Source organism: Phalaenopsis equestris, unplaced genomic scaffold, assembly GCF_001263595.1.
Source record: "Phalaenopsis equestris unplaced genomic scaffold, ASM126359v1 Scaffold001236, whole genome shotgun sequence".
NCBI lineage: Eukaryota > Viridiplantae > Streptophyta > Magnoliopsida > Asparagales > Orchidaceae > Phalaenopsis > Phalaenopsis equestris.
This window is the reverse complement of record NW_018165675.1, coordinates 102601-129867: the sequence shown is the minus strand read 5'-3', so window position 1 is coordinate 129867 and position 27267 is coordinate 102601. Positions and strand designations below refer to the sequence as shown.

The window sequence follows — 27267 nt, the reverse complement described above, 5'->3', positions numbered from 1 at the left end:
GCTCTATGAGTCGTCCAATCAAAGTGATTCATATTCCAGCATTAATTGCACTCAGAATACTATAAATAGAGTCTCACCCCTCTTATGAGGGAGATGGTTTGAGACTTGAGAAAAAACTTGAAGCTTTGAGAATGAGCTGAAGTCCAGCACCACTCATATCACCGTCGATCGTCATTGATCGCCATTGACCACTATTGACCGCCATCAATCACTTTGACATCACAAATGGTGGTTTTTAAGTAAAATCAAAAGATACTTGAAAGGCACCATAGCCAAGAATAAAACAAGATTAGTGGCCTAAGTTTTTCAGTAAGAATATGTTCTTCCTTATAAGGAAACATTGGTCATGTTGCCAAACTTCCAACAATCAAAATTTTGCTTTGTGTTGCAATTCAGCACTTCATTATAAATGGAAAATAAGTCAATTAGATACGTCGAATGCCTTCTTATAAGGCACTCTAAATGAAATGATATGCATGAAATAACCACTAGGATACATGCACAATCAACTGAAGCATCATGCTATTTACTCGAAAAAATAATTTATGGTATCAAACATACACCTCAACAATGATTTAATATGTTCACTCAATATCTTCTCAGTTATGGCTTTAAATACAGTAAAGTTGAGCCGTCATTGCTATTCTATCTGCGAAATTCAGTTGTCACATACTTATTATTATAAGTAGATGATATTTTGTTAACATAACATGTTATTCATACAACAGCTCATCCAAGATCTTCAAAGCAAGTTACAATGAAAAACCTTGGAACAGTTTCAACATTTTTGGGTAAAAATATTCACCTTACTAAAGATGGCATTTTATATCAAAAACACTATGCATAGGATATATTAAAAAGAGTAGGTATGAGTTAATGTAAAACTCTTTCTAATCATCTGTCCTCTACCACTAAAATCTTGCCAGAACATCAATAACTATGTGATAATCCTAAACTATATAAGCATTTGGATGGCTCTCTTCAATATCTGACTACAATAAGGCAAGATTTATCCTTTGTTGTTAACCAATTGTTGCAATATTAAAATATTTTCAACAGCTTAAAAGAGCGTTGCACGCCACCAAGTCTTCTCCAAACATGAGCATGTTATTCAAAAGATGAGGCCTACCTGGGTATTGGATGGTGGGAGAATGAGTGATTAAAATATATAATCATGTGAAAATGATCATGTATGGGTTTTGTAGAAATAAAACTAATTATAAGATGTATTGCAAAATCTTTTTCTAATCATAGCTCTAACATCTCAATCATATCTTCAAGAAATTAAAAGATTTCTTTAATGTAATTGACTATGCATGCACACAAGAGAAAAGAAGTAAAAAAAGAGGAAAATAGAGAAGAAAAGTGGAGAATATAGAAAATGACAATGATTTTTATTCAATCATACAACAACCAATTATACATTGCTCTTTATATTAAGTAATAGCTATTAAGAACAATAAAGCCAACCGAAATCAGTTACAGCAGATAACAAGAGGAAATCGTTTCTTATGATATTTTCTTAAATTTTGTGTAATAGGATAATTAATATCTCCCCTCAAACTGACAATCAAGAGTTGAGATTGTGAGTTTGGAATGAATATACTTGAAACAAGCATTAGTGCAGATTTTGTGAATAAATCAATGGACGGATCCATAGTGGTGATATGTTGTACTTTGATTTGCTTGTTGATGAATTGTCTGATATAGTGGCAAACTATTTCAATATGTTGAGTTTATGCATGGAAATTGGGGTTATTTTCCAGAGCTACAATAGAGTGTCTGCTGTTATCACAGTATAAATTGGTTGGTTAAAAGTGATAGATTTGTAAGTCTTGTAATAAATGTCAAATCCACACTATTTCAGTAGCAGATATAGCGAGTGCATGATATTCTGCTTCAGTAGAGGAGTGAGCCACAATAGTTTGCTTTTTACAGCCCATAATATGAGCTTTGATACAAGAAATGCAATATTCACTAGTAGATTTACAATCAATAGAGTCACCAACCTAGTCAGAGTCAACATACACTGTAATTTAAAGATTTCCAATGGATATAAAATTTCCAAAGGAAAATTAAAACCCAAAATTTTTTTTTTTTTTTTTTTTTTGTTTTGAACATATCATAGAATATGTTTTAATTGTTGAAAATTATGTCGAGTACGTTGATGCATGGATTGATTGACTTGATTGATTACATAAGAGATGTTCGGCCTCGTATGAGTGAGTTACTGCAGTGATCCTACAATTTTGCAATAAAAAGAAGGATCCTGAAGAGACTTTGATCAGTTTTGTTGGAACTTCTCTGAATTATATGATTGTGAATAAGTTTGGAGTTGAGCATTCATGAGTTTATAAGTATTTGCTGAACGTATAATGTCTGAATTAAATGTAGTCCATGTTTGATTGGAGTTGTAGAAATGTCTAGAAATTGTGATATAGTACCCAAAATTTTCATCTTAAATTATATATGAAGTTTCTGTAAAATGATGTGGATGAGTTTTTTACCATTTCCTATTAATTAAATTTCATCAACATGGATAAAAATGTAAATGTGTGAGGTTTCAGTGATTTAGCAGAAATGATAGAAGTCACTTGTGCCAGAACTAAAATTTTATTGTTGTAAATATCCTATGAGAGTAATAAATCACTATTTTGGTTCCTGATTAAACCATAAATTACTTTCTTTAAATGAAATGCCTAATTTGGATCAATATGATCTTAAAAACCATATGTTTGCTCCATATATACAGTTTCAGTTAGGCGTTAATGCAATAGAGTATTTGAAACATCTAATTTATATGATGTTCCAATTAAAGGTAAGGTGACAGTGAGAAAAACCCAAATACTGGACATTTTGGCCACTGGGTTGAAGGTTTCGATATAGTCAATCCCATGATGTTACTTGAATCCTTGCACTACCGGTCTGGCTTTGTTTCTGGCCAGCAATCCATGTGTTTTTATACTTTATTTTGAATGTCCATTTGTAATTGAGGACATTCTAATTTGATGGTGGTGAAACTAAACCCCAAGTTCCTTGAGAATGAAATGCATAAAAATTCTCTGGCATAGCTTGTTGTCAATGTGCGTATTTAATCATGGTAGAGTAGCATGATTGTTTAAGTTGATAATATTGATGCATGAGATTCATAATCTATTTTAGTTTTAGATTACATGTTTGCTTGCGAGTAATCATCTGATGAGCTTGAGTAGGATCTGAGGGTAATAGATCAGGTTCTCGATTGGTTGTAATAGCTGGGTTTTTAGAAGAGTAAGGTAAGGGTGTGGAAGCCGTTGTTGAAGGAGAATTGATGTTTAAAGTTTTTGTCTTGAAAGTTGGTGGGATGGTGACAGAGTTGATTGAAGGATTTAATGTGTATTAAGTGAGCTGTAGAGAGGGGTTAGGAAAAAGTAAAAGTGAAGGTAAGGATATGGAGTAAGAGGTGTTATGAATTCAAGAATTTGGTGATTGTTGAAAAAGAAAGATAGCCTTGTTGAACAAGATATGTCTTGATATGTAAAATTTGTTAGTTTGATTATTATGGTATTTATATCATTTTTAGAAAGGTATAGGAAAGATGTAATAATTTATGTTTAGAAAATAGTCTGAGCCAGGGATAACACTGTTAACCAATCACTTTGAGGTGATTATAGTTGGTGATTTGCCATGTAACACTTCATAGGGAGATTTGGAGTACGTTACTATGGATGGTTTTCTATTGATCAGGTAGCGAGCTATGAGATGTGTGTCAACCCATAAATGGAAAGGTAAAGAGGCCTCATTAAGAAGGATTTGAGCTTTTTCTATAACATGTATTTGCTTTCTTTCGGCAATCCCATTCTATTATGGGGTATATGGACAAATATATTGATGTTGAATGCCCCAAGGAGGTAAGATGAGAATTGGGATATTCACCACATCCATCGGTATGGAGAGTCTTTATGTGTGTGTTAAACTTATTTTCCACTAAATGTTTGAATTCGGTAATTAAATTTCTCAACTGTTTTATTTTTGTTCCGAATAAGATAAACACATGAACAACGAAAAAATCATCCACAAAAACTACATAGTATTTATAAAATTGTTTAGAAGGAATGGAGAAAGGCGCCCATACATCTGAATATATTATTTCTAGAGGATGAGAAACATGAGGGTTGGAAGTGCTAAAAAGTAGTTTATGATTCTTGGAAAGACTACAAGAATTACAAGTAGATTGATGACCTTTGGTGAAAATTAAAGTAGGATTACATTGAGCTATGATTTCCAGAACTTTAAAAAAGCGGTGTTTAAGTTTTCTGGCATAAATTGGAGACTTGTCGAATGGATATGAGAGCCAAAGAGCTTGATATAGATCCAAAATCCTTATTACACTTGATCGGATAAAGACCCTACACACAGGGTTCTTCAAGTAGAACTCTATTGGTCTACATCCTTGATGGAGTAACCATTAGCAGTAAAAGTAACCAAGCAAGTATTATTAGCGGTAAGTTTAATGAAAGCAAATTGTATTTAACATTGGGAACATGAAGAATATTGAAAGAATTAGATTAAACATGGGAGTAGGAGCTAAGCCTTGAGCGGTATGAGCAATGGGACGACGTTGTTGACCATTTCGTATAGCGATTGAGCTATCTCCTTCGTAGCATTGAGTGTTTGTAAGCTAGTTGGAATTTGTTGCTAGGTGCTCAGTAGCATCACTATCAAAGTACCAATTGGTATTGGTACTCATGTTGATTTAGTGATCAAGGCTATAGGTGGCTGATATGTTCTATCATGTCAGTGATACCACTTGATGCATAATGAACTGATATGTTGCGTATCTGATAGTGATGGTAGAGAATTTTAGGGAGTTGTGATTAATTTTTGGTGCTGATATGAGAACCAGAGGAGATCTGAATGCAAGATGGTTCGACTGTTGCATTTCTTTAGAGGTTGATTGAGCTCTTCATTATAGTATTGCATAAAGATCATCTAGAATCAGAGGTTGAAGATTGTTCTTAATAGATGCCATGAATGCATGGTAATTGGAGGGAAGACTATTGAGTTTATAGAGAATTATATCTTCAAAGTCCAGAGACTACTACGTACAGCAAAGATATTTTCACACACACACACACACACACACACACACACACAATGGCGATCGCCATTGATTTTGTCGCTCGAAGCTTCCGCTCCTTTCTCCTTCGTCGGCTCGCGCTCGTCGGCGCTCGTCTGCGTCTCGACGATGACGCGTTCGCGTCTCCTCGACACTCGCGCTCGTCGCGTCGTGCTGCGTCTGTGACAGAGGTTCATTATTTTTCCTGCCACAACAAGTTGTAGCTTAATCCGACAGCTCTCCTTGCTCTGATGGCGCCTCCTTCTGGTTTGAACCGGACAAAGTTTCATTTGTCCACATGATGGGTAACCCTCAGGTGGAGTCCGCAGTGGGTTTCCCCTCAAGTTATAAGAAATCAGTTATAAGGAATCTCGTGAGAGTACATGATTGTCCTTTTATTAAGAAGGGAAGTAGGAAAGGTGGAAAAGCAGCAATCTTTTTCTTTGAATCAGAAATTTCTACCATGATGGAAAAATTCAAGTTTACTCTTATTGGAAAATTTTTGTGAGGACACCCTCCTATTGATGTTATCAGAACGAGTGTTGATGATCTTAAGCTAGTAGGCAAGTGAAAAGTGGGACTCAAGGATAGGAAACATGTGTTGATCCAACTAACAGTTGATCCAACTAACATGATCCAACTAACAGTGGCTGAAGACTACACCAAAATTTTCTCCAAGAAATATTTTAATATCGAATACAAATCAATGAAGTTACTCAAGTGGTCTCCTAAGTTCGACAAAAATCATGAAACTCTCACTAAATCATGAAACTCTCACTGTACTACTCTCACTGTACTGGTATAGTTTAGTTTACCTGGTCTCAAGCTGCATTTTTTTCACCATCAGGTTCTCTACTATATTGGGGTCATCCTTGGGAGTCCTTTGAAACTAGATCTGCCTACTTTCAACCTAACCAGACCCTCAGTGGACAAAATACTTGTGGAAAGGGATATTACTTTATTACTGATATTACTTTACCTGATGTTACTGAAGTCTAGCTGGGCACAATCCATAATGGTTATTGGCAACAAATCGTCATAGAACACAAACCCTCATATTGTACCCACTGTATGATGTTTGGTCATATCCTTTCTAAATGCCACAAATTTCATCCTAATTTGAAATTTAAGGTTCAAGTGAATAAGAATGGGTCTAACCCCACTGCTGTGGACATTTTAGTTCCACTTGAGGAGGATACTATCAGACAGGAGGTGTCTGTTGCACCTGAGGACCCCCCATGACACTGTTGTTACTGTTACTGCGAGTGATGCAATGTTGGCACCTACAAACTCCATACAAAATAATACTGATGGACTATTACCTATAAATGATAGTGTTCAAACTGATAATCAGGAGAGCCTCGCAGCTCTACTTCTTCAAGAAGTATATGGTGTAGCGGCATCTCATACTTCACATATTGTAGAACCTATTGTGGGTATTACTGTTGGTAATCCTTCTGCTTCAGCTCAACCCCATCAGGCGGATTCTTCGAAGGAGGAAAAGCAGGCTTACACTTCCAGGAGGAAGAAGAAGAATGGAGATCTACTAGAGCTCAGGAGTCTTATGGATGATACTTTGGTTACTACGGGTAATGGTCAGCACCTTACCAATCTGCTAGCTGAATCCCTACCGAGAACTAGAGTCAAAGGCAAGACTAGATTGGGATGACCCACACTTTTTTAGTGCTCGGGTGGTTTTTGGGTTTCTTTTTATTTCTATATGTACCCAAATTTTATATTTTTTTGTGTGTGTTGTACCGTGTGGGTTGGGTGTTTAGGCCCACCCATACAAACATATCCGTATCTTTATCTTTAATATATCAGTCATTGGGCTTTTTCATATAAATAAATAAATATATATATATATATAGAGAGAGAGAAAAAGCTCGAGAGCAAATATATTAATACAAAAAAGATATAGAAATGTTGTATGAGATGACCTAAAAGAAAGTTCAACTCATACAATACAACACACACAAAACCCAGATAAAACAAAGATATAAAAAGGTTGAAAACCAAAAAGCCACAAAATGACACAAAAGTGCTAGGGGCATCCCACTTTAGTCTTTCTGCCTTTAATTCTCGGAAGTGAGCCGGCTAATAAATTGGTAAGGTGTGTACCATTGCCCGTAGTAACCAAAGTATCATCCATCAGATTTTTGAGCTCAAGTAGATCTTCATTCTTATTCTTCCTCCTTGATGTGTGACCTATCATTCCTCATTCGATGATTGACTCATCTGATCAATAGATTCCAAAAGTGGTCGGATAGGTGTAGGTCATTGCATGTCTTGATCCACATGAGCCTGAGTAATATTAATATCTTTCTGGACCTGATGAGGCAGTTGTGAAGCAGTAGAAGTATTTCCACCTGTATTATCAATGATAGGTTCTAGGGCAAGCGGAATCTGAAGAAACTCCTCTCCCCCACGATAGAAGGTTCCAAGGATGAGGGAGCTATAATTGGGGATTGAATGGTTGTCATATTGCCTGCTGATCAGAAGAAAATGGAATAACAGCCTCTAGCGAAGCAGTTTGCTTTTTTTGGTCTGAGTTGGGGATGTAGATGGTGACATTGAGAACAAAAAGCCACAAAATGACACAAAAGTGCTAGGGGCATCCCACTTTAGTCTTTCTGCCTTTAATTCTCGGAAGTGAGCCGGCTAATAAATTGGTAAGGTGTGTACCATTGCCCGTAGTAACCAAAGTATCATCCATCAGATTTTTGAGCTCAAGTAGATCTTCATTCTTATTCTTCCTCCTTGATGTGTGACCTATCATTCCTCATTCGATGATTGACTCATCTGATCAATAGATTCCAAAAGTGGTCGGATAGGTGTAGGTCATTGCATGTCTTGATCCACATGAGCCTGAGTAATATTAATATCTTTCTGGACCTGATGAGGCAGTTGTGAAGCAGTAGAAGTATTTCCACCTGTATTATCAATGATAGGTTCTAGGGCAAGCGGAATCTGAAGAAACTCCTCTCCCCCACGATAGAAGGTTCCAAGGATGAGGGAGCTATAATTGGGGATTGAATGGTTGTCATATTGCCTGCTGATCAGAAGAAAATAAAATAACAGCCTCTAGCGAAGCAGTTTGCTTTTTTTTGTCTGAGTTGGGGATGTAGATGGTGACATTGAGAGCTTGAGTATCCGAACATACGATAGTTCGAACAATACGATGGAAAATGTTCAATCTCTACATTCTGCCAATATCTATGGTGTTGTGTGCCCAACCAAATTTCCTCAGAAGCGGGTGAAGTGATGTCTCTTTCAATAAGTACTCTGATTTCAGAAGGACGGGACAGATTAAAAGTAGGAATGTCCGTCTTGAGTGGCTTCCCATAAGTTGTGGCAATAGAGTACAATATTTTTTGAGAAAAATAATAAAATTTCAGACCAGAGACGAATCCAAACCGGAATGATTGGTGGTTTCGTCTGTGGGTCAAAATTCACAAACAATTTCAGAAGTTCATATATATATATATATATAGAAACTTCTTCTTCGACCACGCTGGCGCGGTCTCTCCTTGTGCTCGAAGCAAAAGTTTCGCACCTCCTGCTTTTGCTGTTTTTTCCACTACAACTTCAATATTTTGAAGTTTGCTCACCTTTTTCTAGCGGCTCGCCTAACTGCTCTGGAGATAACATCGACGATCCGTTTCTATGTCACTGCACTTGTCGGCGACTTACCTATTCCTACTTGTGCTCCTCCTTCGGGTTCAGAGTCTGGTTTTCTTCAATGTTCCACAATCTTTCCACAAGGCTCTTGAAGGTGGTGGTGATCACAACTTCATTAAAAAACTTGGTAAAAAAATAGGAAGTTTGCTCTTATTCTCATAGAGTTTGAAACCAGTACTTTTGCATCTTGTTGGCGTTTTGCTCTAGTGGGGAAATTCCTTTATGGTCACCCACAACTTGAGATCATTCGGAAAGATTTTAATGCTATGAAGCTGTTGGGAAGTTGGAATATTGATTTACTTGATGGTCGACATATACTTATTCAGTTATCTCACGATGCCGATTACAACCGCATTTTTTCTCGAAAATTTATCAAGATTGACAACCGTTTTATGAGAATTCTGAAGTGGACTATCTATTTTGATCCAAAAGCGAAGTCCTCTATCATTCCTGTTTGGATAAAGTTTTCGGGGTTAAAATTACATCTATTCATCTTGGAAATTCTCTACTTAGCAACTGCTTACGGTAAGTATCTAAAGGTTGATAGTCTCACGCTTGCTGTCACCAAATTCTCTGTGGCCTATGTGTTAGTTGAGAGAAATATCACTCAACCAGCTCCGGATGAGGTATGGATTGTAACCACTCACAACGGGTATTTGCAAAATGTTGAAATATAATCACCTTCTTATTGCTCTCATTGTAGAATGTTTGGTCACAGTTCTATTATTCACTATCGCTTGCATCCTCATGTAAGTCCGGATATCGCTAAAGATCAGTCATCTACCATCCCTGCTGAGAATGTGCAACCCGATCCTCTTTCCAACACCACAGTTCCTGATGAAGAACACCATACTACAGGTACAGATTCAAACGTGTTTATGTCACCCACTGTTATTGAAGAAGACTCACTTACATGTCAAGACACACGAGAGTGCTCCTTTGATCCAAAAAAAGATCAGCTGATATAACAAGTTGTTGCTTCTAATGTTCAACAACATGTTCAACAACCTACACATGTCACATGTCCGACACACTCTAGACCATTCCACTGATCAGGTGAGCCAATCTTCGGATGAGGAATGACATGTCTATTCCAAGAGGAAGAAGAAGAATGGATGACGACTCGAGCTCGGGAACTTATTGGAAGATACATTGGTTAATATTGGCATTGACACTTATCTTACCAATTTATTAGTTGACTCATCTAAAACTCGAGGCAGAGGCAAGGCAAAATTAGGTCGCTCTCTAACTACCTGATACTATGTATTTTAACACTTTTTGTTGTTTTTTCCTTTAGGTCTCTTATGTATTTTTCTGTATTTTCTATTTTTGGAACCATTTGTGGTTATCGTGTGGGCTGTGTCATGCTTGGACCCTCCCACACAGTCTATCTGTATCTTTCTTTCTATTTATTATTTTTTCTCTATATATATATATATATATATATATATATAGATATATATATAATGCAAAATAAATTGAATGTAGCAAGCGACAAGTTGATTTTGAGCTAAAACAATCCAAAATAACTCAATTTAAGCCAGCTAGTTCTGATTTCAAGCCGAATAGAGCCGGTTTCAGCTAAAACAAATCCAAATAACTCAAAATGAGTCAGCTTGTTTTCATTTTGATTCGGATCGAGCTTAGTTCAATTTTGAGTCGAGCTAGCTCGAAATCGAATATAACGTGCCACGAGTCGATTTAAAGTGGTACCCAATCCATTTGAATTGATTTTAAGCCGACCACAACTCGGTTCGAAATTGGATTATTAACATCCCTATCTCCAATTCGAACCTCCCATGTGTACTACACAAAACACTGCAACCATATGGACAATACTAGGGCAAAAGGTTATAATCCACTAACAGATCCAGAGGCTTATGGCTAGCAAATGAATTCCACCATCTCACAATGGGTACCAGCATAATGGTGCAATACCTCACCATTGTCAAGACTTTGGTAACATAGCTTCTTCAGGATCCAAACTAAACCATAAGAACATTATCTATACATCCTTAATGAGCATCCACCTCCATAAACTACTTCAAAACAATAATTAGAACCTAACTGAACTCCATAAACATTGATGATTTCTATTCCCATTTAAGTATTCCATAAAATTTGTGTTCTATTATTTATTTTATTCTTCATCACATTGAATCTAGAATCAGTATTATCAGACCTAATTTTTAATCCCAATGACAGCAACAATAAAGAATGACATCTATCTTTAAGATCACAAAATTAAATTTTCACTTATTAGATTAAACTTAAAATAGTGTTTAGATTATAATCAACGTGCTCTTCCTTTTTGGCTCTATCCTAAGTATTTTTCTTAAAAAGGGTTTGTAAAAATCTAAAAATACCTTATTTTATTTCTACAAAATATGACTTACTCTTTTTCTTTAGTTCAATGTTATCTTAGTCAACACTCTCTTTTTGTAATTTTTTATTTGTCATAGTAATGTCTCATCCTCTGGGCATGATTTTTTTATCTTATGTTTTCTACATTAAATATGTGTTCTTTGTTTTGTTTATTTTGTTGTTCTTCTCAATTATTCAATAACGTATTGGAAGCTCTTTCTTTCACTGATTCTATGACACATTGGAAGCTCTCTCTTCTCTATGCCTTTTGTAACTCTCATGGTCATCATTTGTCTATGATAAGTCTATAAAGAGGTTTCAAGACGAAGATTTTTTCTCTCCCTCCTGCTAGTTGTTTAGTGTTATTGAGCTAAACATTTCTTATCTAGTTTTAACATTAAACCAAGAACAATGTTAGAGGTCACACATTGTCCGCTAAGAAAATGGTTGAAACATATACAAATCTTGACCAATCTATATTCAAACCTAATTCAAATCTTGTTTGTACATTCAAACAATATAGAAAGAAGATGAGAAAGATAGTTTGAATAAAGATTGAACAAACTCCAAAAAAAATTTAACAAACTTTGAACAATGCTTGAGAAAAGTTTAAACAATATTTAAAGAAAGTTTGAAAATTATTTGATCAAGATTCAAATAAGATTTCATTGTAATTTAACATGTTTTGAACAAAATTGGTATATGTTTTGAATAATGTTAGAATATGGTTCAAATATTGATTATGTAGACATGCTTTAACAATGTTTGATACCGATTTTAATAAATTTCAAATAATGTTTGATTATGATTCAAATATAATTTAAATATGATTTAGCAAAGTTTAATGATAAGTGGAATAAGGTTCAAACAAGGTTAGAGTGAAGTTTAAATAGATTTCTAACAATATTAGATCATTATTCGAATATAATTCAAATTTGATTCAATTTGTATTATTTTGCTCCAACTATCCTTTCAGAATTAACTTCTTTGAATTTTATTATTATGTATGAAAATGTGCATTATAATCATACCTATTCAACAACAACAATAACAAAGCCTTAATCCCACTACGTGGGGTCGACTACATGAATCATTTTTCTCCATTGCGTCATATTTTCATTTAGTTCTTATAAATTAAGATCATTTTTTATACAATAAGCCCAAGTCTTTCTAGGTATACCTTTTCCTTTCTTTACATAAGTAGAATCTAAAACATCTACTCTTCTAATCGGATCATTAGATGGTTGACGCTTAATGTAACCAAACCATCTAAGACGACTTTCTCTAATATCACAAATACATTCATTTCGCATTTTGTCTCTAAGTGTAAAGCCACTCATCCACCTAATCAGTCTCATCTCGACAACACTTAACTTAGTATTATGCTTCTCTTTTAAAGGCCAACACTCAACGCCATAGAGCATTGCAGGTCTCACCATCGTCATATAAAATTTTCCATTCAGTCTAAGCAGTACTTTTCAATCACACAGAAGGCCCGAAGCATTCCTCCACTTCAACCAACCAACTTGAATTCTATTATTAACATCCCCATCTATATCACCATCGCTTTGAACAACAGACCCGTGATATCTAAATCTTTCACACCTTTTAATAACTTGATCACCCAAAGTTACACTTCTATCACTAGAGCTACTACTACTAAAATTACATTACATGTATTCAATTTCATTTCTACACAACTGAAGGCCTTCGAACTCCAATGTAGACCTCCATAATTCAAGTTTTTGCTATGTTTTTTCTCTCGTCTCATCCACGAGAAGGATATCATCAGCAAAAAGCATACATCAAGGTACATCCTCCTGTAAAGGTCCAGTAAGACCATCCATAACTAAAGCAAAAAGATATGGGCTTAAAGCCGATCCCCTGATGTAATCCAATAGAAATAGGCAAATATTTGGTCAATCCTCCTTCAGTTCGAACACAAGTAACAACTCTAGTATACATATCTTTTTGCTGAAAGACCCTTATTTAAGTAAACGAACCTACTAAGATATATAAAAATAATCAGGTCATATATGGAGCTAGAGGTGTAAAAGAAAAACATTATGACTTAAATTAAGCCTAACAATATCATTTTCAATGCTGAAAGACCCTTATTTAATTATTTCTTCAACTATCTGGAACCATAGATCTTTCGAGCCCTAATTCATCAACTTCTTTAAAAATATCTAGAGATAATAAGAGTGAGAGATATTGTACCATGCTCAAGATTGTATATAAGATTATAAGATTTGATTTGGCTAAATTTGATATATCACTAAGCTAGGATTTTGAGACCACCAACTTGAGGAGGAATTTAATTAGACAAATAAAAAGAGTAGACTATTAGATGTCAACTTAGGTCGAGATATTAACTTCAAGAATTTTGTCCTAGAGACATCATTCCTAAAGTATGTTGAATGGAATGTTGTCCGCAAGCATGAGTTCCGAAAGCATGAGATATATTTTATAGTAGATGATGTCCTCCTCAACATGGCAATTATAATTGAATTGTTTAGAGATAAAAAAAAGTATTTCTTAGATACATATGGGATATGAGGTCATATGAAACAACATTGAGTGAACTAATGAAAGATATGCTTGCATGGTACTTCATGAGGACATTAATATGAAGATGAGTGCTTAACACAGACACCGTAATTAGATATGCAATAGTATTATGGTACTAGAGATATTATGACAATTCATGGTTAAGGAGAAAATCAACTCAGTTTCTTAGATAGAGAATACTGAGAATGTTGAGCTAGAAAAGAAAAAAAAAGATGTGTACTGGGCAAGGATTTCATAATATTATTTTTGGATTGAAATGTAAATGTGGATTATTATTTTTTTACATTTGATGGATCATTTTTATAAATTAAATTATTGTAGATATTTGTCCATCCTAAGTTCATATTACTACAAAGTTTATCATAGTTTGAGTTATAAAAAATTGAGCACTATTATTTTAAGCAAAAGGCAAAAGTGACGATTGAAGCATAATCAACTACAACTTAGAGCATGTTCTTTGACAAATAATTAAAGAATTTTTTTTTATTATGCAATTATTATTTCCTTAAAAATTTATTTACTTTTTGAACACTTCTTAATTTATACCATCTGTGTATTGGATTTTTTGTTTCAGCTATGGAATTGCACTCTATGTAATATATATTTTGTGTTATATCTATTGATTTGAACAAATATTATGTTATTATTATTGTGCTATATCATTCATATTCTCCTAATATAACTTGTATGATTGCACTAATTTTGTTGTATCAATCTAGTAGTATGTTCTATAAGGCTATGAATGCACTCTATTATATCTAAAAAGGAAAACTTTGTTTAAACCAAATAAAAATCTTATTTAAACCATATTTGTATAATGTTTGAACTTCACTTAAATCATATTAATGCATACTCAAGTTTTATTTGAGTCGTGTTTCAAAATGGTTCCAACCCTTATTCTAATCATGTTTGAATAGGATTTGAGCATGTTTTTAACATGGATCAAACCTTGCTTAACTATGCTTTTAATCCTTATTAATTAAAATTTGAACATGTTTTGATCCTTACTAAAATATGGTTTGAATATTTTAGAATCTATGTCAATTTAGGCAAAATTTTTAAGTAGGGCGTGGTAAAAAATGGGGATATTTTAGTTTGAAATTAACTTACAAGGATCTTTTCTTAAGAAAAAACCTAACTAGTATATTTTTAAATTACTCACACATCATGAAAGGGCCTCGTGAAAGGTTTGAAAGGTGCAATATAATTCTTCAATCTTGCCATTTAAAAACTAAGGCAACACCACCCAATTAAAAGGCAATTGCTGTAATTAGTTCAGTGTTAAGTTAACACTTCATATATTAAGTTTCATTAATATATCTCATATAGATACATGTGAACATAATGAACATTAAATATAATGAAAGTATTACTATTTCAGATTAGATATATGCTACATCTCATTTTACTAAGGAGCATCAAATATAAAAAATAATCATAAAATGAGCTAATGCTATGAAAATTTTGTCCCTTGTTTGTGTATTGTGCTTAATATTTATTTAATATTGATACTATACTGATAGTTAAATACCAAGAAAAAATATTTTTTCTTATTTTAAAACCAACTGAAAAATGTATCATACATAGAGAAAAAATGAAAATGTTGATGATATAAGTAAAATGAAAGAATTAAATCAAATCAAGATAATTTATTTCCAATGAAAATTTTAATGACTATTCTTTCTTTTTGTAGTATGGAGAAGATTCTTGAACGTTATGAACACTACTCATATACTGAAAGAGCACTATATTCCAATGAAGACAACCCCCAGGTATATATGAAAGATTTTGTTTCGGGCAATTTATATATATTTACCATCCTTCTCATTTTTGTCATTTTTATTAAATAATGTTTACTGATATATTGTTGGCTTCTGCATACACTCTGACTCCAATAAAAATTTGCCTTGTTGCTTGAAAATAAAGTGAGAGAGAAAGAGAGAAAGAATTCTTTTCCTTGTGAACTAAATGTTCTGAAATATTATGTTCAATTCAATATTAGAGGTGGATTTCATAATACAAATTTAGGTACATGCAGTCTGAAATAACATGATCCAGTCATTATCCATTCAAACATTTCCTTTCACGAATGCAGATAGAAAAAGCATGATACAAATTATGTATGTTTGTATAAAATAAATGGTAATTATCTTTATTTTCATGATGCCAAGTGAGAAGCTTAATTATAAACAAAAATTGCAACGTCCAGGTGATATTGATCATTTTTTTATTTACAAGACATTTCTTATTTTCCTACAAAAAAATACTGTTTATAGTGCCAAAAACTATTTAGTTTCTTATTGTACTGCATAATATAAGGAAATGTCCTATAATCAAATCAGAAAGTGTGGTATTATGTAAATATTGTCTCTTAACAAATATATCAAAATGTCCCAACTGAGTTTTTTTATATGAATAGGACTACTTATTCACAAAACACTTTGAAGTGGATGCTGAGTTCAAATCTATCTTTGGGTAACACCACAACCTAATTGATATGAATGGCTATAAAATAAGAGATAATTGGGAAGAGAAAAAGAATCAAAAGTGAGAAGTTTTAGGCTGTTACTATATTGCTAGAAAGTACAAATTTTGAGCAAACAATTTATTATGCCTGACTCACCCTCGAATCCCTATTTATGGGTTGTGTTAGAAGCACAACCCTTACGAAAAAATTTATAGTTAAATAATGCAAGTGAAACTACATTGCAAGGCTTATTGAGTATTTGCTATAAAGTAAGCTTAGCCAACTTAAAGCTATTTGATTATGCGTGTTAAAAAAATCAAAAATTTTAAAAGTAGAGTTCATGTGAAGTATCTTGTCAGCTTCACCTAAGGTTGTAGAGTTTTAGCAAGGAGCATCGTAGGTTGGGCAAGTAGCCTTTGCAAGTAGGTCAACTTTGCTTATTTGACCCTTAGCCAAGTATTTAATTGGCCAACTATTGCCAACTTAAAATTTGCAACAAATATGTAACATTTACCAAGATCTCCATTAGTTGAGCTAAATAGTTCTAGGCCTTGTCCATTTCATGATTAGCTTTAGAAATATTGGTAACATTTTCTCTTTTGGAAAGTAAAGAACAAAATTCATTTTGTTCTCAGAGAATTTTTTTCTTTTTTAAACATATGAATTTATTAATTTTAGTTTTCAATTTAAAAAATGAATATTTACATGACTATGTGCCCTATATTTCATTGTCCATTAACTTAATTTATAATGACTTGGGAGTCTGAAAAAGTAATCATATTTTTTACCCCAGCACCGAGTGCAAAATGATATCTTTTGTAGAATTTTTTGTACTCAACTTGATTATTGGTAATTTAGAAATAAACATTTTTTATATAAGCAAACACAATACTACAAGACTCATCACTAATATTTTGACTTTGACACTCCAAAATTGAGATGGGCTATTAGTTTATAGAGTTCAAAATAAGTTTCCTTTCCTAATTATTTATCGTTAAAAATCAGAAAAATTAATTTAGGTAAAAATTTAACTATTTATTTTTTTTTAATGTTCTTGAAATGTAAAAAAATATAAATTCTATTAATTTTATTAACTATTTTATTAATCTTTATGATTGCTCAAATTTTTTAAAAACTATTTTAAATGGATAATTGGCAAAGACCTAAATTGAGTGGGCATTGGAATGTTATTGAACTGATGGAGCATAAATCATTAAAACATAGGCCAATTTCTTCAACATATGGTAACTTTACTAGGCTCCTCAATAATTTTTTTTAGTATAATATACTTTTCATTGCTTCTTTCAATATCACTTTAATAAAAATAAGCATACAACTCCTACCACTTCATTGAATTTTATTAAAATAACATGTAAATTTTTTAGTAGGTCATATAATATATTATGCGTATCTTTTTATTTCTAAAATAATTTTCAATGATTTTTCTTATCTGCTTCATTATTTTATAATTTTAGCCTACATTAATTCTTGATGATAGTGAATTTTGCTAGAATTCTTTGGAAATTTGATTGAACGAATGCCTAACGCCAACAATGAAGGCATTATTAAAGTATCTTTTGAAATTACCAAAAACTTTGGCAGAGATTTTGCATAAGAGTTGTGAATGAAGTATTCAAAATTCTAGTAATGCACCTTGTCCGCTCTAAGATTCTTGTTTTTGGTTATTTTGTCTTTTTTTTTTAATTATTGTCAATGATGAAATTTCTATCCTATATTTTGTAAAGAAATTGAAAGCTCTAAAGTATAACATCCTTAATGGTGGCATATTTTAACTATATATATAAAAAGTGTTCAAAATTTTGGCAAGGATTTTGTTTAATAAAAGCATTTGAATATGCTATTAGTACTTTCTTTTCACATAGCTTTAGGATGGTCTGGATAGTTTAGTTGGTGCATGTAGTACTAACATGGGTACTGACCTCCATATATGTGCTAAGGAAATTGATACGAGTGACACCTCAGACCTATCTTGAAAAATTAACTAGTTTAATAATGTTGAAGTGATAAATTTAGGCTTAAAAGTGTGTGAAAAGTGGAGATATGTGTTACTATTTCTATTTGAGCCTAAGGATCCCATATGAACCTATGACCTACAATCTCAAGATGATGAAGATATGAAAGAGGGATCAAGCATGCTTTTGATGCAATTCATGAAAGTATTTTGATAGAGATTCGATTGTTTTTTCTTCTTTATAACCTCTACCCTCTTACAACAAGGAGAAATATAAAGAAGACGAGTGAGGAAACATATCACATTTAGCACTGTGATACTAGAAAGAGGGGCAGAGGGCATTTTCATTCACCACACAAAGATAAAGAGCTCAAGAGACAAGAGAGGCCTCCATTTCATCTTGTCGGGAACCAGGTTCTAGTTTAGTAAGTCTCCTTAGTTCCTATTAAGGAAAAGGTAAAGGGTGACCTACCCTTAGTGGGCTCGAAGTTGTTCTTGTATTATTTTATTTTATTTTTCTTTTTGATCCCCTTAATTTTTTAATTCATCGCTTTATGCCTTTATTTTTTTTTTTTTCCAAAAACAAAAGCAACCACTTGTTGAGAATTAAACTTGTTCTAAAGTCAAATAATTTGATTCCATAAAGAAAGCTAAATTTATATGGAAGGTGAGACCTGAAAAATGTTTGGAAGTTGAGATAAGTGAAACAAATGTTTGAGGTGAAAAAGAAATAATTAAAATTTATTGGCGGGTGATAAATTTATTATGCGGATGGATTCTTAATATATATATAAATCCTTCCTTACCTCTAATCCAACAAGTAGGAAACAAAGCGTCTTAGGAAGAAAAAAAAAGAAGCAAAGAAAGTTTGTTTTGTGTTTGAGAGTTCAATTCTGTGTAGTATTGTGGGTTTGAGTTTACAAGAAATTAAATTTGTTTGACAAATTTCCAACTACTCATTCACCTAAAACAATACTATTTATGGTGTAGGTGCCAGTTAGCCTAGTTGGTAAAGGACTTAGAAGATGCTCTCAAGATTCTGAGATTAGATCTCGTCTATAACAATTTTGTGCAGCATTCAACTTTCCAAAGAAAACAAATTATGCCTCTAAAGTAAGAAATAGGTAAGTCCTTGTCCTTTTACGATGCAGGTCATGTGAAGTTATTTACCTAGAAAATATTATGGCAGAGGTTGCAATCACTGATAATTAGACAACTAAAATGGCTACAAACATGCTGATTATCAGATAATTACCTTAGCGGTGAACGTGGCGTTAAATGTGCATGTTAAGAATATTGATTTGAAATTTTAATTCTTAAATGTACAGTCATACTGGAACACCCGGGTGTAAATTCCTAGATGTTTCTTTATAGCATAGTTGCTGCAGTTTCTTTGCAATTTTTTATGATTGCAGTTTCTACCCAGTTATGCTGCAAGCGGCAGAAGTGAGTAAGAGAAATTAGCAATTGAATTACTTCAAAGTAACATGCATGGTTTACAGTGCCTATTGTTAACTACGTGCTGACATTTTAAAAGTTTTCAGCGTCCACTAACTTTGAGTTCATGGAATATAGGCAGATTGGCGCCTTGAATATAATAAAATGAAGGCAAAGGTTGAAAGCTTACAAAAGAGCCAACGGTAAACTCTTATATTTGATGTTCTTAACATCACCATTCACGAAATTTTGGCCTTGAACATTTCCTCAATTTTTAAGGCACCTTATGGGGGAGCAACTTGACTCTTTGAGCATTAAAGAGCTCCAACATCTTGAGCAGCAGCTTGAAAGTTCTTTGAAGCATATAAGATCAAGAAAGGTACAAACTAGTATCACTTTCTAAGAATCATTCTCAATTGGTGTTATTTGGAGAATGGAGTAATGAGCGCTGATTTTTTTAAGATGAGATGTAGTGATGAAATTTTGTAATTTTTAATTAAAAGTTTGCTGTTGGAAAGTCATACAGAATATCTATTCATGAAGTTATGTTGGCATTTCATGAACGCAGTTGCTTTTTCTTTCTCCTCGTTTTTTTTGTTATACAACAAGCCTGAATTCAAGCTTTTCTTTTGCAGACACAGCTCATGGTAGATTCAATTTCTGAGCTACAAAAAAAGGTAATAATGACATTACAAATGACGTGATTGTTTTTAAATGTTTTCGCATTTAACTATCAGAAAAAGATGACTATTTTCTTTAGTATATATCGCTCACTTGTGCTAATTAAAGATGCAAATGTGCTAACGTGAATGAGCTAGGGACAAGTTAGCCTAGTTCTCAAGTCGTTTAGCTTAATTCAATTGAGCTCAAATTTGTGAACTAGTGGATTTCTTTATAAGGTTATGCTCTTTTATTATCATGCTTAACATGTAAAACATGTGAAGTTGATGACCATAAAATACATTTATTATTTTTAGATTCAGGGCTTCAGTTACATGTAAATTGGCTTGAGAATTTATATTGCATATTGTATGCATCATAATATGAGGTGGGTCGTAATACATAACGGGTCTCCCAAGCAAATGCCACTTCTAAAGTGTCTAAACTAGTACCATGCCTTATTCTTGTTCTTATCTCACAAGTAAGGAAGAAGAGGAAAAAGGTTCATATTCATCTAGACTCAACCTATGGCCCTTTAAGTCCTTAGGTGAAAAAGATATTCTTGAGTGCATCAACGAGGTCTTTTTTTTTAATTCAAAATTTTAGATTTCGGTGGTTTAAGTCCTCACCATCTAGCAAACTTCAACTTTGTTAAAATCCGATTGTAATTAATTAACATGTATCATAATAAGTGTCTATTTTCACCTAAAATTTTTACAGTGTTTATGAGCTGCACCAGTTTTTGGAGAAGCAATAAATACCAACTTACACATGTTATGTCTAGAAGGTTTTGTATGTGGCGGAGACATTGAAGCTCATTTTTGGACCTCATTGTCAAGCCTAAATTATTTGGCATAAGTGTTGTGTCAATCTCAATTATATTGGATTATTGAACGTCCAATAAGCTCATCATTGATCTATCAAGGTCATAGAGAATTGGGGCACTGTTAGAAAATCATGTATATTTGAAATTATATTGTGGTCATTTTGCTTCATTCGAAATAAGCTTGTGATCAAAATTTGAGGCAAGGTAACATTTTTCGGGCACTACTACTACATTCCTACGGTCATGTATAGTTTCACATTTAGCTTAAGCAATATTGAGCTGTTGGACATCTTATGAGCTAGTGGTCAACCTTCAAAGATAGAAGAAAGATGAAGTAGAAGTGAAAGCAATGAAGTATTTCATTCCAAAAATTCATTATAAGTAAATTGGGTTTAACTTTTTCATAGTATCCATATCCTATTCTCTGCAATGTTCCTCTTACCTTCCTCATTTATCAATTAAAAGGGTTGAATAAAGTTGAAGTTAAAGGGCAAGGAGTTTGTAGATACTTTGAAAGTTTACTAATTTCATCCAAAATAACAAAAACTATGAATAGTTGGGTAATTTTTGTTGGTACCAAGGTCAAAGTGCCCCTAAAATTTTCTTCTTTTCAACTGTTTTTTTGCCAATATTATAAGTTTATTTGATAGGCATCACAACTGTGTATTTGACTTCAATAATGGCTTCCCAATACATAATATTCTTAGTGTGGTGCGGAATATTAGCCTAAGTGCTTTAAGTTCTACATTTGTGTGGTAAAAGACCCACACATACCTCAAATAAACACCTTTTTTAATGTTATGGATTCGCTTAGTTTTCTCCTTAAAACCATGAGTTTATAATTAAAGCAATACCAAAAATATTTGAAAATTCTAAACTTGGGTAATTCATCGTAACACCCTATATATATACTATAATAGTGTTGACTGGAGTATAGTATTGCAAAAATATACAGATTCATAGGCCATGATCAATACAATAAAATAAAAAATACAATCTCTAACTTAAATAAACTTATATCACATTATCATCTCTATTAATATTAAGCTAAATGAACAAGATTAACTTAATAGAGTTGTGAGTGAGATGGAGTTTACACCCTAACTAAATCATCAGCCTTAAGAGTCAACTGTAGTTCGACAAAGGTAAACGATTCGGTCAGACTAAATTTTCACCCACGCTCATCATGACTTGCATAATTAGGACTCAGTGGGTGATGAACTAGTCTGAACAAATCACCGCAAACGTACATATACATTTTATTTCATAATTCATTTACATTCGCATATATTTTGATACAGGGAAAAATGACACCAATATATAAAGCCCAAAAAGGCTAATATATTAAATAGAAAGAAAGATACATAACCAATGTATGGGAGGGCCCAAGCATGGCACCCTGCCCACACAAAAACCACAAATGGTTCCAAAACAAGAAAAAAAAGAAAAATACATTAGGTACTTAAATAAAAGCTTAACAGTGTTGAAACACATAGAATCAGGTGGCTAGAGAGAGACCCAATTTGGTCTTGTCTTTGCCTTTAGTTCTAGGAAAGGAGTAAGCTAATAAGCTGGTAAGATAATCGACATTGCCAGTAGTAACCAATGTATCATCCAATATATTCCTGAGCTGGAGTCCGCCTCCATTCTTCTTTTTCCTCCTGGAATAAACCTGAGATTCCTAATCTTAAGAATTAGATGGGGTGGTAGAGCTGAGCAGAAGGATTGCCAACCGTAGTACCCACAATAGGTTCTAGTATATGTGAAGTATGAATTGCCTCTACACCGGATACTTCCTGAAGAAGTGGAGCTACGAGGCTCTCCTGATTATCAGTCTGAACACTATCATTTGTAGGTAATAGTCCATCAGTATTGTTTTCTATGGGGTTTGAAGGTGTCAGCATCACATAACTCGCAGTAATAGTAACAACAGTGTCATGGGGGGTCCTCAAGGGCAACAAACACCTCCTGTCTGGTAGTATCCTTCCCAGGTGGAACTAAAATGTCCAGAGTAGTAGGGTTAGACCCATTCTTATTCACTTGAAACTTAGATTTCAAAATTGGATGAAACTTATGGCATTTATCAATGACATGACCAAATATATTACAGTGGGTACAATATGGGGGTTTGTGCTCCATGACGATTTGTTGCCAATAACCATTATGGATTGTGCCCAGCCAAACTTCAGTAATATCAGGTAAAGTAACATTCATTTCCACAAGTATTCTGGTCACTGAGGGTCTGGTTAGATTGAAAGTAGGCAGATCTAATTTCAAAAGATTCCCAAGGATGGACCCAATAGAGTAGAGAACCTGATGGTGAAAAAAATGCAGCTTGAGACCAGATAAACTAAATCACACCAGTACAGTGGGAGTTTCATGATTGGGTCGAAATCAGGAGATCATTTGAGTAACTTCATTGATTTGTCCGCGATAGTAAGATATTTCTTGGAAAAAATTCTGGTGTAGTCTTCAGACACTGTTAGTTGGATCAACACATATCTCTCATCCATGAGGTCACTTTCCACTTGCCTACTAGCTTAAGATCACACTCTTTCTGATAGCATCTATAGGAGGGTGTCTCCACTGAAATTTTCCAATAAGATCAAACTTGAATTTTTCCGTCGGTGTAGAAATTTCTGATTCAAAGAAAAAGATTGTTGTTTTTCTACCTGTCCTACTTCCCTTCTTAACAAAAGGGCAATCATCTTTACGTTTGCGGCGATTTGGTTAGACTAGTTCATCACCGACTGAGGGTTTCGCCCGATGATGATTCCCAGCGGTGAATCTATCGGCTTCTCTCATTCTCTTCGTCATCTTTCACTCTCTTCATCGTCTCCCACGATATCGTATGCGCAGCTCGCAGTCTCTCTAGTCACAGGCGAAGTCGATCGCTCCTTATCGTCTCCCGTAGTCGAATACGATCGCTCCAGCCGACGTCGTCTGATCCCATAGACGACGGCGTTATTTCTCGCAGTCGTCTCCCGCAGTCAACAACACTCCTTCGCAGTCGTCTCCTCGCTCGCTCCAGGCGACACGCCCGACAGACAGCCGAAGTCTGCTCGCTTTCTGCGTCCTCACTTCACGCTTCGCCAAGCCGCTCTTTTCTGACCATGGCCATCTTGTGGGGGAGATGGCATCGACGCTTTGCTCCTATGCAACTGCCCTTGCCGGTGACTTTCTTATTCCTGCTCGTGCCCCTATTTCAGGTTCAGAGCATGGTTTTGGTATCGGTAAGTTCTGCAATGTTCCACAATCTTTCCACGAGGCTCTTGAAGGTGGTGGGGATCACACTTTCATTAAAAAATTTGATAAAAAATAGGAAGTATGTTCTTATTCTCACTGAGGTTAAAACCAGCACTCTCGCGTCATTTTTGTGTTTTGATCTAGTGGCGAAATTCTTTTATGGTCACCCAAAGTTGGAGATCATTCGGAAATAGTTTGATGTTATGAAGTTATTGGGCAGTTGGAACATTGGCTTACTTGACGGTAGACATATACTTATTCACTTATCTCACGGTGCTAACTACACTGACATTTTCTCTCGAAAAATTATCAAGTTTGACAATCGTTTTATGAAAATTTTGAAGTGAGCTATTGACTTTGATCCAAAAGCGGAGTCCCCTATCATTCCTGTTTGGATAAAGTTTTCAGGGTTAAAATTACATCTGTTCAACATGGAAATTCTCAACTCTTTAGCAGTTGTTTATGGTAAATCTCTCAATGTTGATAGTCCTACGTTTGTTGTCACCAGATCCTCTGTGGCTTGTGTGTTAGTTGAGATAGTCATCACTCAACCAGCTCCATATGATATATGAATTAGCACTACTCACAACGGGTATTGGCAAAAAGTTGAAATAGAATCACACCCTCCTTATTGCTCTCATTGTAGTATGTTTGGCCACAGCTCTACTATTTCTTATCGCTTGCATCCTCATCTAAGGCCGAATATTGCTAAAGATCAGTCATCTATCATCCTTGCTGAGAAGGTGCAATCCGATGCTCTTTCCAACACCGCAGTTCCAGATAAAGAACACCGTACTACAGGTACAAATCCAAATGTGTTGATACCACTCACTGTTATTGAAGAAGACTCACTTACATGCCAAGACACAAGAGAGTACTCCTTTGATCCGATAAAAGATCAGCTTGTACAACAAGTAGCTGTACAAGAAGCTGTTTCTAATGTTCAACAACCTACACCCACTGATCAAGTGAGTCAATCTGCAGATAATGAATGACAGGTCTATTCCAGGAGAAAGAAGAACGGAAGACGACTCGAGCTCGGGAATTTATTGGATGATACATTGGATACTACTAGAAACGGCACTCATCTTACTAATTTATTAGCTGGCTCCTTCCCTAAAACTAGAGGCAGATGCAAGGCAAAATTGGGTCACTCTCCAGCTACCTAATACTCCATATTTTGGCACCTTTTGGTTTTTCTTTAGGTCTTTTATGTATTTTGTTGTATTTTCTCTTTTTGGAACCATTTGATATGGTGATTATCGTGTGAACAGGGTGTCATGTTTGGGACTTCCCACACAATCTATATGTACTCTACTTTTTATTTAATATATTAACCTTTGGGCTTTCTAATATATATATATATATATATCAAATATAAAAGGTATGTACCTAAAATTTTGTACAATCTCCAAAAATATATAATGCAAAAGTTGCATACATCATACCTGGTTACTCGCGCTGGTGATCATTATCCCTTAGAGTGAGCTACAACAAAAACAGCAAAATAATCAATGATAAATAAATAATTTTATTATCCAAAAAAAACATGTATACTCACATGTAGCTCATGTGCATATGTACAACAGATGTCACACTCATAAAATATGAAAAATAAAAGGCATGTAATGCAGAGAGTCATGAAATTTGTATATATCATGTATTTCATCCATTTATGTGCAATCATAAACATAATAATAAGATTCATCAATCTAATCATAGGACTACCACTTATAATTGTATTGGTTTTAACTATTTTCATGTCAAGTCATGTTATTGGATTTTCACCTAGCCGAATGCTACATTAATTATGGATAAACATTGGGGGCCTCCCAGCATTGCAGTCATCAATAGTCCTCTTGTATTAATGGTTCCCAACTTTTTATTCCCATCTAATACCAACTGTTCTCACAGTTTTATATCTATCTGAATACCAGGAGTAAGGAATTACATCATTCTCTATCATTCGTACTTAAAAGCATTCATGTAATAACATACATATCACAACACTTGCGATATTCATGTAATCATAATTCCTGTATTAAATAAAAGAAATACATAATCATATGCATAACTAGCATGATAAGAATACCGCATGATAAGTATACCTCCGAGTACATATTTTATAATATGTTAATCACATCAATATCATAAGAAAATAAAATAACAGTGAGACTTAGTACCATCAAACATTCACATAATAATGTGCAAGTATCATTCAATATACAGAAATTCTAAATACATTCACATACTAACGAAAGCATTTCAAATTCTAAATAAATGTATTATTCTTAATTTAGCACAAAATTATTTCACCTGAATCGACAAAGCAACCCAACGAGGAGTTTCCTAAATCTCTTCTTGAGCTCTCCGCCTAGTATAAACAACCTGGCCTTTGTAAACCTCTTAGGATATTCAAGAAATCATTAACTTATAGCGTGATTTAACTCTAAATATAATTTTCTCACCTCAAATGAGCTTTCCGCATAGCTATCACTTTTCCAATTCCCTCGTAATCCCTTCTTCCTCCTTTTCGGATTCTTGTCCCTCTTATTCGCTGACTTGCTTGCAAAAAGCCCTACTGAGAGGAGAAAACACAATTTGCAAATTCCAACACTAATTCGCCGTCACTACACTGATTGGGAATGAAAATTTGCTTCAATTCATGGCAAATGACAAAAAGGGATCGTAGGGAAGGAAAGGAATGTACCAATTAGCATGAAAAGTGAAGTTCCCTCTTATTCATTTCATCTTAGAGCCCAAAATCGAGAGCTGCGGATCTTTCCTTCTTGCGCAGATCATGCCTGCTATAATGCATGATGGTCGGAACCTCCACACCAAAAAAGTGAAGTGAGGGAGGAGATGAATGTGATTTTTAATTCACTTCCAATTAAACCCTAACCATTCAATTTTCAATCAGCAGCCTGTGCGGAAGATCGGCTAGG

The 27267-nt window shown here is 34.2% G+C and overlaps 1 protein-coding gene and 1 long non-coding RNA gene across 6 annotated transcripts in view; one reads left to right on the top strand and one right to left on the bottom strand.

Moving 5' to 3' along the window:
• The window catches only part of LOC110033613 (truncated transcription factor CAULIFLOWER A-like), a 46727-nt gene that overhangs the window by 7888 nt on the left and 11572 nt on the right, over positions 1-27267 (top strand). For both annotated transcript variants that reach the window (XM_020737651.1, XM_020737650.1), the window contains exons 2-5: positions 15408-15486; positions 19729-19793; positions 19870-19969; positions 20226-20267. In XM_020737651.1, the coding sequence (XP_020593310.1) occupies positions 15408-15486; positions 19729-19793; positions 19870-19969; positions 20226-20267 (286 nt within the window). The remainder of the gene's footprint in view (positions 1-15407; positions 15487-19728; positions 19794-19869; positions 19970-20225; positions 20268-27267) is intronic.
• LOC110033614 lies at positions 617-27267 on the bottom strand. Of its 4 annotated transcripts, none has more exons than XR_002294963.1 (5): positions 27033-27267; positions 26791-26957; positions 26639-26710; positions 25771-25810; positions 617-1129 (listed from the first exon to the last, which is right to left on the bottom strand). It is a non-coding gene; the product is annotated as an uncharacterized LOC110033614 (long non-coding RNA). The 4 variants fall into 4 exon arrangements; XR_002294962.1 differs by having other exon boundaries at positions 26791-26952; XR_002294964.1 differs by having other exon boundaries at positions 617-1125; positions 26791-26952.